The sequence below is a fragment of the Melanerpes formicivorus genome, unplaced genomic scaffold (assembly GCF_026170545.1).
Source record: "Melanerpes formicivorus ecotype bairdi unplaced genomic scaffold, bMelFor1.0.p_v2 SCAF_12, whole genome shotgun sequence".
Classification (NCBI taxonomy): Eukaryota; Metazoa; Chordata; class Aves; order Piciformes; family Picidae; genus Melanerpes; species Melanerpes formicivorus.
Window position 1 is genome coordinate 1,226,631 of NW_027142364.1, and position 18,282 is coordinate 1,244,912.

The 18,282-nt window shown below is 56.1% G+C and overlaps 1 protein-coding gene across 1 annotated transcript; it reads right to left on the minus strand.

Annotated features, from left to right (window-relative positions):
* Window positions 1-12,455: 12,455 nt before the first annotated feature.
* Window positions 12,456-17,498, minus strand: SUCNR1 (succinate receptor 1). The gene is made up of 2 exons (XM_068144902.1): window positions 17,253-17,498; window positions 12,456-14,370 (listed from the first exon to the last, which is right to left on the minus strand). Exons 1-2 carry the CDS (start codon window positions 17,253-17,255, stop codon window positions 13,420-13,422), a joined length of 954 nt encoding a protein of 317 aa, XP_068001003.1. The 5' UTR covers window positions 17,256-17,498; the 3' UTR covers window positions 12,456-13,419.
* Between the last annotated feature and the right edge of the window lie 784 nt (window positions 17,499-18,282).

Here is an 18,282-nt window from a genome sequence, read left to right on the forward strand (position 1 = left end):
AATGCCATTCCTCTCCTTTTAAGGCTGCTGCAGGGTGGGAGCTGAGCCCTGCCCAGCTGAGGAGCCGGGCAGGAGCTCCAGGCCGGGAGCAGCACCAGAGCAAAGCACCCAGAGAGGCTCTGGCTGCTGCTGGAGATGGCCTTCAGCAATCTTCCTGCAGACAGACCAGCTTGGGCCACCAACCACCCTGCCCTCAGCCCATCTGCTGCACATCTGCCGCCCAGACCAGAGGTGCTGCCAGGAGAGGGAGTGGGGACAGGAGCCACAGGGCTTGGGGACCCTCGGGGTGTCCCCCAGGCAGGCATAGCCCTCCTGGGCTGCTGCCAATGACAAAGTGCAACCCCAAAGATGTCTCATTACTGCGCACCACTGAGAAGAGCTTGGCCCCCTCCACTTATCCCCCACCCCTCAGATATTGATAGACATTGATCAGATCCCTCTCAGCCTTCTCTTCTCCAGACCAAACAGCCCCAGGGCTCTCAGTCTCTCTTCACAGGGGAGCTGCTCAAGCCCCCAAATAATCCTCCTGGCTCTCCCTTGGACTCTCTCCAGCAGGTCTCTGTCTCTCTTGAGCTGAGGAGCCCAGAGCTGGAGACAGGATTGCAGCTGTGGTCTTAGCAGGGCAGAGCAGAGGGGGAGCAGAACCTCCCCAGCCCTGCTGGCCACACTTTTCCTGCTGCACCCCAGGACCCCATTGGCTCTCTTGGGCACCAGGGCACATTGCTGTCCCATGCAGAACTTGCTGCCCACCAGCACTCCAAGGTCTTTGTGGAGCTGCTCTCCAACAGGGCAGGCTCTAACCTGTCCTGGTGCCTGGGGTTGTTCCTCCCCAGCTGCAGGACCCTGCACTTGTCCTGAGGTTTGCCTGCAGCCAGCTCTCAGCCTGTCCAGAGCTCACTGGATGGCAGCACAGCCTGAGGGGTGTCAGCCAACCCCCCCAGTTCTGTACCACCAGGAGCTTGCTGAGGGCCCTCTCAATCCTCTCATCCAGGTCATTGATAAAGATAGTGACCAAAGCTGGACCCAGTACCTATCCCTGGGGACCACCACTGGCCACAAGCCTCCAAGCTGACTCTGTGCCATTCTGACAACCCTTTGAACTCCATTCTTTGCCATCCACCTCATGAACCAAGCCTCTGTGCCGCATTTCTTGAGCTTTTCTATGAGGATGCCATGGGAAACAGCATCATAAGCCTTAATGTGGTGCCAGGGGCAACCCCCAGCAAGCAGAGCACAGAGCCCCTTCCCCTCCCTGAGACACAACCCCAGGAGCTGTTTGTGACACAACTGCTCCTGCAAATGTTCATCCTGCTCATCCAGCCTGCAGGTATCCTGCACCCATTTGGGGCCCAGCCTTGCCCCCAGCTATCCCCCTGAGGTGGAAACAGAGCAGGGATCCCTCAGTAAAGTCCAACTGATGCAATCTGGGCACAGCAGGGCATAGGGCAGTGCCTCCAGAGCCTGGGGTTAATGATTAGCTCATTCCATAACCAGCAGCTGGGCTTCCCAGCTCAATATTTACTGTTCTGCTCCTTCAGGTGAAGCACTGAGCAGAGATCATAGACTCATAGAACTGTCAGGCTTGGAAGGGACCTCAAGGCTCAGCCAGTTCCAACCCCCCTGCCATGGGCAGGGACACCTCACACTACAGCAGGTTGCTCACAGCCACATCCAGCCTGGCTGCAAACACCTCCAGGGATGAGGCTTCCACCACCTCCCTGGGCAACCTGTGCCAGTCTCTCACCACCCTCATGGGGAACAACTTCTTCCTAACACCCAATCTGAATCTCCCCACTTCTAGTTTTGCTCCATCCCCCCCAGTCCTTTCACTCCCTGACACTTCAAAAGTCCCTCCCCAGCTTTCTTGTAGCCCATTTCAGATGCTGGAAGGCCACAGTTAGGTGTCCTGGGAACCTCACCCCTCAGGTTTCCAGCCCAGGCCTGTGCAGGAGGCTGCTGCAGCAGAAGAAGGTTTGTTTGAGCTGGCTGCTGCTGGCCCTGGAGCAATCAGCAGCCATTGTGCTCCTCTAGAAGGAGGATTCCCTCCAGCAAACCTGCCAGCAAAACACCTGCCAGGCATCCAGAGAGCTTGCTTTGCTCAGGAGGATGAGGAATCATAGAATCATAGAAACAACCAGGTTGGAAAAGACCTCAGAGATCATCAAGTCCAATCTATCACCCAACACCTCATGACAACTAAACCATGGTTCCAAGTGCCACCTCCCATCCTTTTGTGAACACCTCCAGGAACCCCTCAAGTGCAAGAAAAGCTCAGATGTGCACAGCCTGAGCTCCACCATTCCATCTGAGACTGTCCTGAGCTGCTGGGAGGAGGCAGAGTGGTGACTTGGGCTGAATTTGCTCCTCCTGCTGCTTTCATTTACATTAGGACCTCTCTGAGCACTTCTGCCTGGTGAAGCAGCTCTCTGCAACAGCATCTTGGCACATCAGCTCCACTTGCTCCAGCTGCAGAAGCCTGTGTGAGGAGATGAGAAGACCTCCCAGGAGTTATTGATGGGAATAAAGGCTGGAGGTGTACACCAGGGACGGTGCTGGAAAAGCAGGAGGAAGGAGTCTACCACATCAAAGTGCTCTTATTGCTGATTTCATACTCAATTTAACACCAAGGACTTATTAAAGCTGCTTTTTTTCCAACTCAAGACACACACAGAGAGAGCAAAATAATGCCCCAAACATTCCAAGCCTCTCTAAAAGACCTTCAGCAGCTTCCCCACCCTCGGTGTGCAGCTTCTCCTGCTAAATCCCTCTGGAATATCCCAGCAAAGCACCATGAATCATACATGAGGTGGCTAAGCAGCAGCCCAGCAAGCTGGATCCTGTGCCATTGTGTGCCAACAGTGATCATTAAAAGCTCCAGCTGAGAGGAAACCCAGGCAGTCAGTGTGTTGGCTGCTGGGATGGGAACCAGGCAAGGGAAGCTTGGAGCAGCAGCCCAAAGGGAGCCACTTGCTCCAGGCATGGATCTAGCTCATTCCAGGCAAAGTCAGGCTTGTGGTGGGCTCATCACAGGTTTTCTCTCTTGCATTAATACTGAAACTGAGGAGCACCATGGCTCCTGCCTCCCCTTCCCACCAGCACCACCTTTCATCCACTCCTGCAGCCGACACGGCATGAAGCAGCCCAAAGCGCCCTTGGCCCAGGAGCCTTGGGTCCTCTTGGATGGGAGAGGATATAGGGACAGGATTTTGCCAGCCAAGGCATCTATGAGACTAAGTATTTCCTTCTTGCCCACATTCCACTTCCCACCAGCACCACATTTCATCCACTCCTGCAGCCAAAGCTGCAGGAAGCAGCCCAAAGCTCCCTGGGCCCAGGACCCTTGGATCCTCTTGGATGGGAGAGGAGATAGGGAGAGGGTTTTTTTTGGTCAGCCAAGACATCTATCAGACTAAATGTTTCCTTCCTGCCCATGTTCCACTTCCCACAGTAGTACCTTCTACTGGGATGGCTCCACGAGGCAGGAGATCCCATTGCATGTTTGAGTGCTTGTATCAAAGAGCATCTCAGCACAGATCAGTGCTGTGTGCTCCCTGAAAGCATTTCCCTTGCCAGGTAAACTCCTCTGGGTCACTCCATTTCCCTGCAGCAGCTCCCATTTCCATCTGATGCTTCACACCACCCCCCCAGCATCACAGGAGACACTCACAGGAGCTTTGTCTCTCCAGCAGATCCTCTAACAAGGCTTTTCCCAACAATCACACAATTGTCAGGGTTGGAAGGGACCTCAAGGCTCAGCCAGTCCCAACCCCCTGCCATGGCCAGGGACACCTCACACTACAGCAGGTTGCTCACAGCCACATCCAGCCTGGCTGCAAACACCTCCAGGCAGGAGGCTTCCACCACCTCCCTGGGCAACCTGTGCCAGGCTCTCACCACCCTCATGGGGAAGAACTTCTTCCTCACAGCCAAGCTCAATCTCCCCACTTCTAGTTTTGCTCCATCCCCCCCAGGCCTATCCCTACCCGACACCCTCAAAACTCCCAAGCCAGCAGCTGGGAGTGCAGAAGTAATTTCCAAAGCCAGCCTGCAAGCTGCTGAAATGCTTTTATTTATCAAATGACTTCATTACCTCCACTGGAAAGTGACTCCTGAGACTTTCCATCCTGTGATTCTTGTGTGACTATGTCAGGAAGTGGAGTAAGGGCACAGGAATGGACTCAAACTGGAGTCAAGGCATCAGTTTAAATGTTCTCCTTCACTGAAGTGGAACCAGAATCAAGATAAGACATGGGAAAAGCAAAAGGAATTAGGAGTGGTCTGGCAGGCACCTTGCCCACGAGCTCAGCCACCTGCAGTGCCCTCTCCCCTGGGTGTTGATGCAGTTTGGTCAGACCCAGGTGCTGCTCATCACCTGCTTGGAGCTGCTTTGGGCTAAGCTGTAAAGCTGTCAGCACTCAGCTCTGGGTCTCATTGCACCCTTCTGATGCTGCCCCCCCAGACCTGGGGCTCTGCAGGGGGGTGCCAACAGCTGAGCCCCCCTCCAGGTGGGCTGGCTACAGACCCTCCTGAAGAGGGAAGCTCCTCCTGGCCTTCAGGGAGATTGTGTGGCCCTAGATGGCTCTAGAAAGTGGAAACCAGACTGAAGAGAAGTCAAAATTCAGCTGAGATGATATCTGTCACTGGCAGCAGCAGCAACTGCCCAGTGGCACCAGTGACACTGCCTGGCATACGCTGGTGTGACTCCTCTTGCACATGGGTGCTAGTGGGCAGTAGTGGCAGCCTGGCACACACCCTGCCACACAGCCAAAGCACACCCAGGGAAGGGTTCACGTAGAGTTTCCAGGAGGTTTTGGGGCTTTGCAGGCCTCCTTCATAGGGCACAGCACTGACTGCAGTGCCACAGCATCAACCCGTGGGCAACCCTGCCCCGCTGGGTTTTGTGACCAGCTGGCACAGCAACGCTGAGCAGCTGCTGCCTGGGCACAGAGCACTGCTGGGGAGCTGCTGGGGATGGAGGGAGTTCCTGTGCCCATGCCCCAGGGAAAGGTTCTGCCTGGGCACTGGCAGGGTGAGAGGGGGTGGGCACAGAGGGAAATCCTGCAGGTTCCCTCTAAACGACAGCAAAAAAAATATCCTTGCAGGACACTTCACTCCTGGGGAGCTGTGGAGGAGCTGGGGCCTGCCTGGCTTTTGAAGGAGCTGCTGCATTTTCCAGCCTGGCTTTGGAGCCAGCCCTGCTCCCCCTCAGCAGGCAGGTCCTACTGCTCAGCTCCTTCCCCTGCAGCCAGGCGTGTCCTGCAAAGCCGCCTCCTCCTCCTGCAGCCTGACACCTAAACCAGGCTTAAAAGCAGCCCCAGAGCCTTGGCTCCTGCCTTTGGCTGGGGAAGCAGCCGGCAGGGTTGGGAGCGTGGCTCTGCCCGCGGGCAGCCAAGGGTGCCCGGCGCTGGGATGGGACGGGACCAGTCGGGTGCCCGGCGCTGGGATGGGACCAGTCGGGTGCCCGGCGCTGGGATGGGACGGGACCAGTCGGGTGCCCGGCGCTGGGATGGGACCAGCTGAGTGCCCAGCGCTGGGATGGGACGGGACCAGTCGGGTGCCCGGCGCTGGGATGGGACCAGCTGAGTGCCCAGCGCTGGGATGGGACGGGACCAGTCGGGTGCCCGGCGCTGGGACGGGACCAGTCGGGTGCCCGGCGCTGGGATGGGACCAGCTGAGTGCCCAGCGCTGGGATGGGACCAGCTGAGTGCCCAGCGCTGGGATGGGACGGGACCAGTCGGGTGCCCGCCGCTGGGACGGGACCAGTCGGGTGCCCGGCGCTGGGATGGGACGGGACCAGCTGCGTGCCCAGTGCTGCTCATCACAAGGAACATCTATTTTTAGCTCACTCTCCACCACTAAAACATACTTGGGCTGGTTTCAGGCTGACTCACAGCTGAATTCCTGTTCTTTTGCAGGCTGAGTTTTCTGTCTCCACCCAAAACGAGGGGAGACAAAACAAACTGAACTCACCACCACCACCCTCCCCCAGCTGGACCCAAACCAAAGCCCAGTGCAGACATTTCCACCCGTGCTGCTGCTGGAGCCCGTGTCCAAAAGAGGCATGAGATGGCTGAGCTGGCACTAGGTGGGGGTTGGGGGGCTTGGGCTCTTAGAATCAGAGAATCAATAAGGTTGGAAAAGACCTCAGAGATCACCAAGTCCAACCTGTCACCCAACACCTCCTGACAACTAAACCATGGTTCCAAGTGCCACATCCACTGCAGCTTGTCCAGGAGCACAATGCCCAGAGGGGGATGGGGGGTGGATTGGAAGCTCTCCACACCAGGAGACTCCACAACCTCTCTGGGCAGCCTGCTCCAGGCCTCCAGCACCCTTACACCAAGCAACTTTCTCCTCCTGCTCACATGGAACCTCCTGGGTTCCAGTTTGTGCCCCTTGTCCTGTCCCTGGACACCACTGGCAAGAGCCCATCCCTAGCCTCTTGCCCCCTACCTTTTAACTCTTGCTGATCATTGCTCAGATCCCTCTGGGGCTCTTCTGCAGGCTCTCAGGTTTTCTTCCTCACAGAGCTGCTCCAGGCCCCTCAGCATCTTCACAACCTCACTGGCCTCTCTCCATGGCCACAGCAGCCCCCTGGGATGTATAAAGCAAAACCAAGAGCCTGCAAGGGGTGGCAGAGCTGAGCTGGAAGCACCAAGGACACCCAGTGCTGGGGGAGCAGAGCTCTCGCCTTTGGGTTGGCTTTTCACAGACTCATGAATTCTGCCTGTGAACTGCATGCAAAAACCCGGAGACCTCCTTGGAAGCCAACCAGGACCTCCTCCTTCTCTGGAGACTTCCAAGACCCACCTGGATGTGTTCCTGTGTGACCTGTGCTGGGTTCTCTGCTCCTGCTCTGGCAGGGAGGTTGGACTGGATGAGCTCTGGAGGTCCCTTCCAACCCCTGACATCCTGTGACCTGCAGAGAGTGGTTCTGGAGGGAAGAAAATGATCTTGTAGCAGATGAATGAACCATTTTGGAATGCAGCTTTCATGCTCCCCTGGCCAGGTGCTGCAGACTCTTCATGCAGCTCTTGAGACTCTTCATGCAGTTTTTGAGAGCATTTCCTTAAGGAACAGATTTGGTGTTGCATTTTTTTGCTCTTCTTGCTTGCAAGGCCAGGAGCACCATGGCACTGAGCAGCATTCTCATTCATTTGGGAGGGGGGTCTGAATGGGAGTAGATGAAGGGTTTAGGGGTTAAACCCAAGGCTCAGGCTGGGATTGTCTCAGATGGTGCAAGGAACCAGAGCCCAAAGGGGTCATAAATTCACCCATGGTGCCTGAGCTGAACAAAAGGGCTTTGGAGAAGTCCAGTGGGAGGGAAGGGCAGGTGGTAGAGATCAGAGCAGTGAGGTCTTCCAAGGTGGAAGGGGTGCAGCTGGGACCTTCACCTCACAGAATCAACCAGGTTGGAAAAGACCTCAGAGAACATCAAGTCCAAGCTATAACCTAACCCCTAACACCTCCTGGCAACTAAACCATGGCTCCAAATGCCACATCCAAACCTTTCTTGAACACCTCCAGGGATGGGGACTCCACCACCTCCCTGGGCAGCACATCCCAATGCCCAATCTCTCTTGCTGGGAAGAACTTTCTCCTCCCCTCCAGCCTAAACCTCCCCTGGCACAGCTTGAGACTGTGTCCTCTTGTTCTGCTGCTGGTTGCCTGGGAGAAGAGACCAACCCCCACCTGGCTACAACCTCCCTTCAGGGAGTTGGAGAGAGCAATAAGGTCTCTCCTGGGCCTCCTCTTCTCCAGGCTGAACAGCCCCAGCTCCCTCAGCCTCTCCTGCATGCTGGAGCTGCAGGTGTCACAAGTTGGAGTTACTGAAAGGGTTAAAATTAATTGTCTGAGTTAATGAGGATGACAGACTCAGGATCAAAGCAGGCTCAGGTCACTAAGGGACCAGCTAGAAGTCCTTTCCTCGCTGCTCGCAGGCTCCTGCAGTGCTGCCTGGCAGCCACAGGAGAGCAGGAGACGCTCAGCTCTTGGCTGCCGGTTTTACCGGACCAGGTTTGAGCTCCGTCTTAAACCCGGCTCAGTGAAAAGCTCTGAGCTTTGTGCGGGTGCAAAAGGCTCTTACCCTGTGGCTTTGCCTCCTTGCTGCAGTTTGCCTCCGTTGTCGCCATCTCTTCACCACTCCCGTGGTCTCCAGCGCTGCTGACAGGTCAGGGAGTGACAGGACTGGGGGGAATGGAGCAAGGACAGCAATGGGGAGATTGAGATTGGATGTGAGGAAGAAGTTGTTCCCCTTGAGGATGGTGAGACACAGGTTGCCCAGGGAGGTGGTGGAAGCCTCCTCCTTGGAGGTGTTTGCAGCCAGGCTGGCTGTGGCTGTGAGCAACCTGCTGTAGTGTGAGGTGTCCCTGCCCGTGGCAGGGGGTTGGAACTGGCTGATCCTTGAGGTCCCTTCCAACCCTGACAATTGTATGGTTCTGTGATGTCTGTAGGACAAAGGTCCTCTGCCAAATGTTTTCCCCCTAGCAGGAACCAGCCTGCCCTGCCTGAGATGTCTGTGTTGTCTTCTTCCACTCTGTTAACTTCATTCTAGAGAGAACCTGGGACATATCTGCTGGCTCTGTAGCTTTGTGTCTGTTTGACAGCTGAGCCTGCAGTGGCTGTGGACATCCTGGGCTGACATCGCAGCTGGGCTGAGCTGCTTTGAGCTGGAGGTTGGCTTAGATGGCCTCCTGCTGTCCCTTCCAACCTGAGTGAGCCTCTAATCCCATTGTGTTGCATACTTTGATGTTATTAAAGAGCAAATATTGTCCAGGATCAACCAATAGCTCCTCTTACACTTAACTGGGCAGCCCTTGGCACACCAGCTGGGGATGCAGACTGGGAGGCTGCCCAGCCTGGCCCAGGAAGGTGCCAGCTCCAGGGCTTGGCCTCCTCTTTGGGGAGGAAGCAAATGCCCAGGGTGAGGTCTGCCCAACTCAGAGCCTGCAAGTATTTCCAGCTGCTTGTTCTGCAGCTCCCAGTCCTGCTGGTCCATGGGAGCAGAAAGCAGATCTGGGGTTGGGCTGCAGGAGCCTGGGTTGCAGAGGGGGCATGCAGGGCACTAAGCCTGTGCCCAGCTGAGCCTGACCCTGCTCCCACACAGCCCTCAGGGCACAAGCTGGAGGAGCAGCACTCACCCCAGCTGGCTGCTGCCACATCCTGGCAGGCTGCTGAGGTGAATCTTCAGCAGTTTGCATTCTTGATATATTTTTGTTGTTCTTCTTCTTCTTCTTCTTGCAGTTTAATTGCACAGAAACAAACCAGAGCTTGACAGCTCCTGAGCAGCTGCTGAAGTTGGAGCTCTTGCAGTCCTTCAGCTGAATGCATTAATAAGTGATTTTCTAATTAGCCAGCCTCTGCCTTTTCCAATCTCATGTGCCAGGGGATGCTCAGCACATACCCTGGGGAAATGGCAGCGCCAGGATGATGAAACCACTCGAGACAGAGCAGCAGGCAGCTCTGCTGAGCAGCTCTCAGCTGCACAGGCAGCAGTTTCCCACTTGGTGATGCTGGATCCAGGGTTTATGCTAACAGCAAGGACAGAGACAGAGATGCTGAGTGCTTGCTGGGCACCAAGCCCAGCAGATGTAGCTGTGTGGGTAAATGGGGCAGTGGTGTGTGCACAGGGAGGTGTCCTTGGTGACTCAGTGCACTTAACTAGGAGCAGAGGACACAGCAAGGCAAACACTTGGCCATCCTGATCCATAAGGACCTGTCACTACACAGCCTTGATGGAGACAGATCACCTCCTGGCCATTGATCACCCAGGCCTGGGTGCCACGTGCTGTACAGATCACAGCATCAGTGCTAGGGGCTGGAAGGGACCAGAGCAGGGTCACCCAGGGCAGATCACACAGGAATGCACCCAGAAGGGGTCTGAAAGTCTTCAATGAAGGAGACTCCACACCCCCTCTGGGCAGCCTGCTCCTGGGCTCTGTCACCCTCACAGCCAAGCTTTTGTCCCCATGGTGAGAGGGAAGCTCCTGTGACTGAGTTTACACAGAATCACAGAACTGTCAGGGCTGGAAGGGACCTCGAGGATCATCCAGTTCCAACCCCCCTGCCATTGCCCCTTGTCCTGCCACTGGGCATCTGGTCTCATCCTGTCACAGATGCATCTCTGGTGGCATCCAGCCCTGCCATGGGGCTTCGACTGGCTTCATCCCAGCCTGGGCAGGACAGAGGAAACAGCTCCCAGCCGGAGCCCAGCAGACCCAAGGCTGGATCCAACACCTGGGTGTTGCTGGGCCAGCAGTGCCTCCTCTTTCAGCAAACCCTGCCTTGAGGAGGGGGAAGAGACCCTAACCCACACCTCCCAGCAGCCTGACCTGCACGACTGTTCCCTGTGCTGCTAAGCCCAAAAGCCAATCCCTGAGTCCCTTCCTGATCTAGGCAGAGCCCCAATTTCCAAGGCCTCTGCTCCCAGGGAAGCTGCCTGCCCTCCTCTGCCCTTCTGCACACAGCTGCTGGGGGGTGCTGAGCCACCAGCACCGCTGAGCTGTGTTGCACAAGGTATTTTCTGCCTTTATCTTCTGCCTTCTCCTTCCTTCCTGCCCTGCCTTCAGCCCAGGGCCTGAAGGAGCAGCCCCCCCAGCCTCTTCCCTTCCCCACTTGCAGCAGGGATGTGGGAGCTGAAGCAGCTCTTGCACAATGGGGGCAGTGGGGAGGTTGCTGCCATCTCAGCACGTAGCACACATGGCTGTTAGGTGGGGAAAGAAGGGAGGGCTGCTACCACAAACCCCCCCTTGTGACATCAAAAGGTGAAGAAAGAGGTTTCCATACCCTGAGGAGGTGATGTTGCCACCACCAGCAGAGAAACATCGCCCCCAAGAAGGAAGGGCATGTGTGGAGCCACCCGCAACAGGCACTGCCTCTGATGGGCTTGGGGTGGGAACTGTGGGGAGCCTCTGGCCAGGGAGCTGCTTGGAGCTCTGCTTGGCTCTCAGACTGAGTCTGGGGTTCCAGCATTCGCAGTGCTCACCACTTTCACCCCATGGACAACTCTCCCAGTGAGTTTTGGAGCAAAAGGAGGAGCAGATGAGACAGAGAGGAGAAATGAGGCTGAGCAGGAGGTGGCCTTGTGCTGAGAGGGCAGAAGGTCTCTTTCCACAGCCTCTCTCAAGCCCAGGGTGGCTGCTAGCAGGCAAAGCAAAGACAGAGGGTCAGAGGCAGGGGCTGAGGGTCACACAGCTCTCATGCAGGGGAAAAGAAAACAAAATGCATTTCCAGGAGCATTGTGCCTGGCCTTCCACTTCTGCCATGGCATTAGAATCACAGAATCATAGAATCAGCCAGGTTGGAAAAGACCTCAGAGCTCATCAAGTCCAACCTATCACCCAACACCTTCTGACAACTAAACCATGGTTCCAAGTGCCACATCCAAGCCTTTCTTGAACACCTCCAGGGATGATGACTCCACCACCTCCCCTGGGCACCTCCTCTATAGATGCTGTGCTTAAAACTTAATTGCCAGAACTTAACAACAAAACCTTGCCTTTGTGATTCCCAGAGAGAGAGAAGAAACTGCCAGCTCCTGCTGCTGGCACCTGCTGAGGGCAAACACAAAGAGCTGAAGCTGGCACCGAGCAGGACATGGTGCTGGGCTGGCCCCAGCTGCCCCTTTGCTGCAGGGTGATGCCACCCTGATGCTCAGCTTACAAAGCTCTTGCACAGGCACCATACACAGCACTGCCACAGCACCATGGAACTGCTTTGGTTGCAACAGACCTTGAAGGTCACCAAGTCTTCTTTAGGAAGAAGTTTATCATTAGGAAGAAGTTGTTCCCCATGAGGGTGGTGAGAGCCTGGCACAGGTTGCCCAGGGAGGTGGTGGAAGCCTCCTGCCTGGAGGTGTTTGCAGTCAGGCTGGATGTGGCTGTGAGCAACCTGCTGTGGTGTGAGGTGTCCCTGCCCATGGCAGGGGGTTGGGACTGGCTGAGCCTTGAGATCCCTTCCAACCCTGACAATTTTATGATTCTAAGTCCAACCCTTGAAGCAGCACTGCCAGCAGCACATCCCAATGGCCAATCTCTCTTGCTGGGAAGAACTTTCTCCTCACCTCCAGCCTAAACCTCCCCTGGCACAGCTTGAGACTATGTCCTCTTGTTCTGCTGCTGGCTGCCTGGGAGAAGAGACCAACCCCCACCTGGCTACAACCTCCCTTCAGGGAGTTGCAGAGAGCAAGAAGGTCTCCCCTGGGCCTCCTCTTCTCCAGGCTAAGCAACCCCAGCTCCCTCAGCCTCTCCTCCCAGGGCTGTGCTCCAGACCCCTCCCCAGCTTTGTTGCCCTTCTCTGGACACCTTCCAGCATCTCAATGTCCTTCTTCAACTGAGGAGCCCAGAACTGGACACAGGACTCGAGGTGGCCCTGCTCCTGCTGGCCACACTGTTCCTGGAAGGAGGAGAAGAAGTGAGAGCAAATGAACCAAAACACTCAACACAAAGGGAGGAATCTTCTCAAGAGGATGCAGAGTTTATTGTCAGGTAGGAGGCATCAAGAGCTAACCCAACAGATTTTGACTTCTCCTTCTGCCAGCTGAACCCAGCTGTGATCCACCTTCAGTCCCAAAGAGTGAGAGAAGCCTGTCTGCACATGCAGGGCTCCACTGTCTCAGTGCTTCCATCAAAGCTTGTGAGACCAGGAGCCAGACATTGTGGCCTTCTGCCCTCCTCACACCTGTGACAAACAGCAGCCCTGACACTGCCTCCCTTCTGCCACACCAGCAGCATCCACCCAGCCACTGGCCACATCCAGTGCCCACCAAGTCAGCTGGAAATGGAAATCCTCCCAGTCTGTTATTCTGCAAGGGGAACTTCCCAAGGGACTTACATAGAGAAGACTCAACTCTGATCCCTGAGCTCTGCTGACCCTGTGAATCAGTGTCCCTGGCATGTTTTGTCCCAGCTTAGGGCCAGCATCAAGTCACAGCTCACAAAGCAGCACATAGCCTCCAACAGCTACCATGAGGAGCTTTAATTTACAATACCAACAGGCCATGGGGGACCCTGCTATGAGATGAGGCTGCCTGCTCTGCTGTCATGAGAGAACAGCTCCCCTGCCAGGCTGGGAGACCATCAGCTCCCCTGCCAGGCTGGGAGACCATCAGCTCCCCTGCCAGGCTGGGAGACCATCAGCTCCCCTGCCAGGCTGGGAGACCATCAGCTCCCCTGCCAGGCTGGGAGACCATCAGCTCCCCTGCCAGGCTGGGAGACCATCATCCCTCCTGCCTAGCTAGAGTCATCTTAGCAGAAGGAGCTCTCCTGTACAGCAAGACCAGAAGTGCATTTAGAGGACCATGATCAGCTCAGCTATCTTCTACAGTATAAATAAAGTCATGAAACCATGAGCACTGTCCATTGGTGAACACTGTCCAGGAGACCTTCCTGCCCCCACCTCCTGCCACAAGAGGTCTTCTGCTCACTTGCCAGTGGCTGCCAGCCTGCTCAGGAGCTGCCTTAGCTTTGCCAACAGCATCTCCCTGAAGTGGTCACCCATCAGGAAGTAAAAGACAGGGTTGATGGCACTGTTCATGAAGGCAAGGGGCCTGGTGATGATGTAAGCAGTGTTGATGATGGCCTGGGTGCAGAGGGACACTCCCAGGGAGGGGATCCGGGAGGCGATGCGGACGTTGCGCATGACGTGGTAGGGAGTGAAGAGCAGCCAGGAGATCACCATGGTGAGGATCACCAAGGTCAGAGGCTTCTCCAGGGTCAGGAAGGAGCTGAGCTGCTCATTCCTGCTCTTCAGGAACAGAACCATCTTCACACAGAAGCAGCACATGGTCACCAGAGGGATGAGGAAGCCGAAGAGGGTCAGGAGCAGGCTGTAGATGAGGTTTTCCGTGGGGTCTCCGGAGCTGGCGTAGTCCAGGCACCTGTAGTTGTTGTCAGAACTCAGGGGCTCCAGGAAATACAGCAAGGGCAGCAGCTCCAGGATCACCCCAATCCACACAGCAACCGAGATGAGGAGGGCTGCTTTTGTCTTCTGCAGGAAATGGACCCTGAAAGGGAACTTCACCAGCATGTAGCGGTCGATGCTGATGACGGTGAGGAAGAGGATGCTGCTGTACAGGTTGGCGTGCAGCAGGAACCTGTTGCTGTGGCACAGGCCAGTCGCCGTGCCCCACTCATCCCTGGAGTAGCTGTGGATGATGATGGGGAGGGTGCAGAGGAACAGCAAATCAGACAGGGATAGGTTGAACAAGTAGATGTTGGCACTTTTCCAGGTCTTCAGGCAGAAGGTGTAGCCGAAGACAGCGATGGCGTTGCCGACGAAGCCTATGATGAACTCGAGGCTGTACATGGGGGAAAGGTAATACTTCTCCAGGGCTCTGTTCACCAGCACACAGCCATCTGTCTCATTCACAGCCTGGAAAGGCAACAGAGCAAAAATAAACACCAACCACTGCTGAGAGCTCATTGCTTGTTGGTATTGCTGCTATGTTTGGTGCTTCTGATCCCTTTCAGTGCTGAGAGCTCATTGCCTGTTGGTGTTGCTGCTGTGAAGGGGATCAGAAGCACCAAACAGTGCTGAGAGCTCATTGCCTGTTGGTGTGGCTGCTGGAGAGGGGATCAGAAGGTGCTGGTTAGGTGGTCTGGGGCTGGAGGAACATTCCTTACACTCACCAGATTCCTGCTTTCAGCTACTTGGCCACAGTTACCCAGCATGATGAAAACTTGGGTGAGCAAAATCCTGTGTGAGGAGTCTCAGGTGTGAGCAGTCTCAGGTGTGAGCATCATCGAATCACAGAATGGTTTGGGTTGGAAATGACCTTCAAAGGTCATCTTGTCCAGCCCTTTGTACTGGGCAAGGACTCCTTCAGCTAGATCAGGTTGCTCAGAGCCCCAAAGAGCCTGACCTGGAATGTTTCTACCACCTCCCCTGAAAGCATCTACCAGAATGTTCCAGCTGCCAAACCCACAGCACTGCCAGAGGCTGGGAGAACGAAACTTGGCTGTCACCAGGTACTGGAGGTCATCTGCCCCCGTTACCCAACCCCTGTCCCATGCTCCATCACTCATCACTAAAGCAGAAGTCTGTGGTCAGGACTGATCAAGGATGACCTCAGCAGCAGCAGCACAGCCACGTATGGGTGGTGTCACTCAGATTTCCTGGAGAAGGCAGCAGGGAACTTGTCTGCTGAACTCATCAAACACTTGGTTGGAACTGGTGGGTACCTGGGCACCAGAATCACAGAATGGAAGTGACCTCCAAAGCTCATCCAGTCCAAGCCCCCTGCCAGAGCAGCATCACCCAGAGCAGATCACACAGGAACACATCCAGGTGAATCTTGAATATCTCCAGAGAGGAAGACTCCACACCCCCCCATGGCAGCCTGCTCCAGGGCTCTGTCACCCCCACAGGGAAATAATTTCTCCTCTGTTTCCATGGCACTTCCTCTGCCTCAGCTTCCACCACTGCTCCTTGTGCTGGCATTGGGCATCCCCCAGCAGAGCCTGGCTCCAGCCTCTGGGCATTCACCCTGCACATTATCAACATGAATGTGGTCACCCTCAGGCTCCTCTTCCCCAAGCTACAGAGCCCTCAGCTCCCTCAGGCTCTCCTCATGAGGAAGATGTTCCTCTGCTTTATTAATTGTCATGGCTCTGTGCTAGACTCTTTCAAGCAGTTCCCAGAGGTCCTTCTTGACCTGAGGGGCTCAGAACTGGACACAGTATTCCAGATGTGGCCTCACCAGGGCAGAGTAGAAAGGGAGGAGAACCTCTCTTGACCTACTGACAAGAACCAGGTGGGGAGGGCTGTGGGGATGAAGCAGAGTGAGGGTGAAGCATGGTGAGGGTGAGGTGCGTGTTCTGTGTGTCACAGCAGGCATGCAGGAGCACTCCTGAGCCAATTCTCTCCAGGGTCTTGACAAAGCCTCTTCTGTTTCCTCCCAAAAGCCCTCCCAAGAAGGGAAGGCTCAGCTGTGGCTGATGAATCCTTGGTATGGAAGTGACTGTGCTCAGGGGACAGCACAGCTCAAGGTAAAGCACAAAGCCAAACTGACAGGCTTGGAAGTCACTCCTGTCTCTAACTTCCTGTGAAGGGAGAACCTGGTGTAGGATTTACTCAGTCCCAGCTCACAGCCTCTGCCATGCTCACCTCCCATGTGTCAAGGGGTGCCCTGCTGGGACCATGCTGAGCACATGTGGGCTGTGTGCAGCCAGAAGAGCTGCCAGCACCACTGCCAGCCCTGCTCTGCTCCTGCACTTTCCCCTTGGCTCCAAAAAGCTTCTCCTCTCTCCTCAGCAGCAGGTGGCACAGTTGGCATTCCTTAAGGAGCAAACCTTACCAGGAGGCTGCACCAAGCAAAGTCTGCCCCAGGGCAAGTTTTCCCTTTCTTTCTCAAGGTTGGTTAAAAAACCTCTTTGATGCTACAGGGGAAGACAAGGGTCTGTCCCCAGAGCTCCCTTCTCAGGCACAGACCTGCAGGGAGCTGCCAGATGAAGCCAGCTCTTAGCAGCAGCCTTTGGGTTAAATGAGTAGAAAGCAGGGAAAATGGAACGTTAGGGAAACAGGAGATAGATTCAAGCCAGAGTCAGGCCACATCTGAGCTCTGTGACTGCCCCCAGGCTCTGCTCAAGAGCCTCCACAAACTGGGTGACTGTTGGGTTTCCAAGGTTGGAACTGGTTACCAGGATCCCAAAGCTCTGTGTCTTAATTTAAAGGCAGAGGAGGAGGCAGAATAAAGCACAGCACCTGCAAAAACCTCACCCAGCCCCATCCAGCAAACATCCACCCTAACACCCTGCACTACAGCAGGCAGCTCTGGATGCTTCCAGGGACTGGATGCTCCTTGAGGTCCCCTCTCAACCCTGACAATTCTGTGATTCTCCCTCTGGTCAGAGCAAGCTGCTGGGCAGCACCTCAGCTGGGCTGAGCCTTCTGGGCTGGCTCTGAGGAGAAACTCAGTGCTTTGGGGGAGATGTTCACCCAGCAAGCACTTCCCTGGCATCAGCACTTAAAACACCAATACCAGCTTAAAAATGACTGCATGGGCAGACACCCTGGGCCAGGGGGGTGCTAGCCAAAGGTCAGTTATCAATCCAAGCAGTCAGGGGATAGCCATGGGGGGCGGCTCAGAAGCACTCTTGTGGAATCACAAAAGCGACCCTCGAAGGTCATCTTCTCCCACCCCATCCCCCGTGCAGTGAGCAGGGACAGCTCCAACTCGGTCAGGACCCCCAGGGAGAAGCAGCAGAGCCTGCCAAGGGGGCTGAGCCGGCTCCGGGGGGCACAGGGACACTCACCATCCTCGGAGGTGGGCAGCCTCGGCAGCAGCACTCCTGGAGCGCCCTGGCGCGGTGGGGTCCTGCAGCCTGGCGGCGTTCGCATCCAGCCCCATGGGGTGAGGCAGGGCACGGCAGGGCTCTGCCAGGCTGGGCAGCACGCAGGCAGCTGCCCTGGGCGGACTCTCCGCAGCGTGTGCCGAGTAACGGGCGGCACACACTCACTTCCCCTGCCCGGGGACACGGGTGGGAACCCCCGGCGGGGACGTCAGGAGGGGGTCAGGTTGCAGCCCTGCCCGGCGCTGAGGGAAGCTGAGGGAAAGCTGCGGCGCGACCGGAGCCTGTCTGGCTCTGATAAGGGACTTCAGATGAATGCTGTGGTTTGGGTGAGGTGGGAGCCTCCCCGGGAGCACGGCGACAGCAGAGTTGCCCAGGTCTGTCCTGGGCTGCCACGGCCATCGAAGAAGAGAGCCCAGCATCACCTCTTGGAGGTGTCAGGAGGAGGAGGAGGAGGATGAGGAGGATGCTCTTCACTCTACACTTTGAGAGGCACCAGGAGGGCAAAGCCTGGGGGGAGGGGGAGGAGTTGTGTCCTGAAGGTCACCATCTCTTCAATCACAGAGCAGCCACTTTCAGCCCAAGCAAGTGCCACAGCTCAGGGACATTGTGGTGAGCAAAGCAATTAAACCAACAGAATTGTCTGGGCTGGAAAGATCACCCAGTTCCAGCCCCCCTGCCATGGGCAGGGACACCTCACACTAGAGCAGGTTGCTCACAGCCAGTGTCAGGCAGTGATAGGACTGGAAGGAACAGAGCAAAACTAGAAGTGGGGAGATTCAGCTTGGATGTGAGGAAGAAGTTGTTCCCCATGAGGGTGGTGAGAGCCTGGCACAGGTTGCCCAGGGAGGTGGTGGAAGCCTCATGCCCTGGAGGTGTTTGCAGCCAGGCTGGATGTGGCTGTGAGCAACCTGCTGTGGTGTGAGGTGTCCCTGCCCATGGCAGGGGACTTGGAACTGGCTGAGCCTTGAGGTCCTTTCCAGCCCTGACAGTT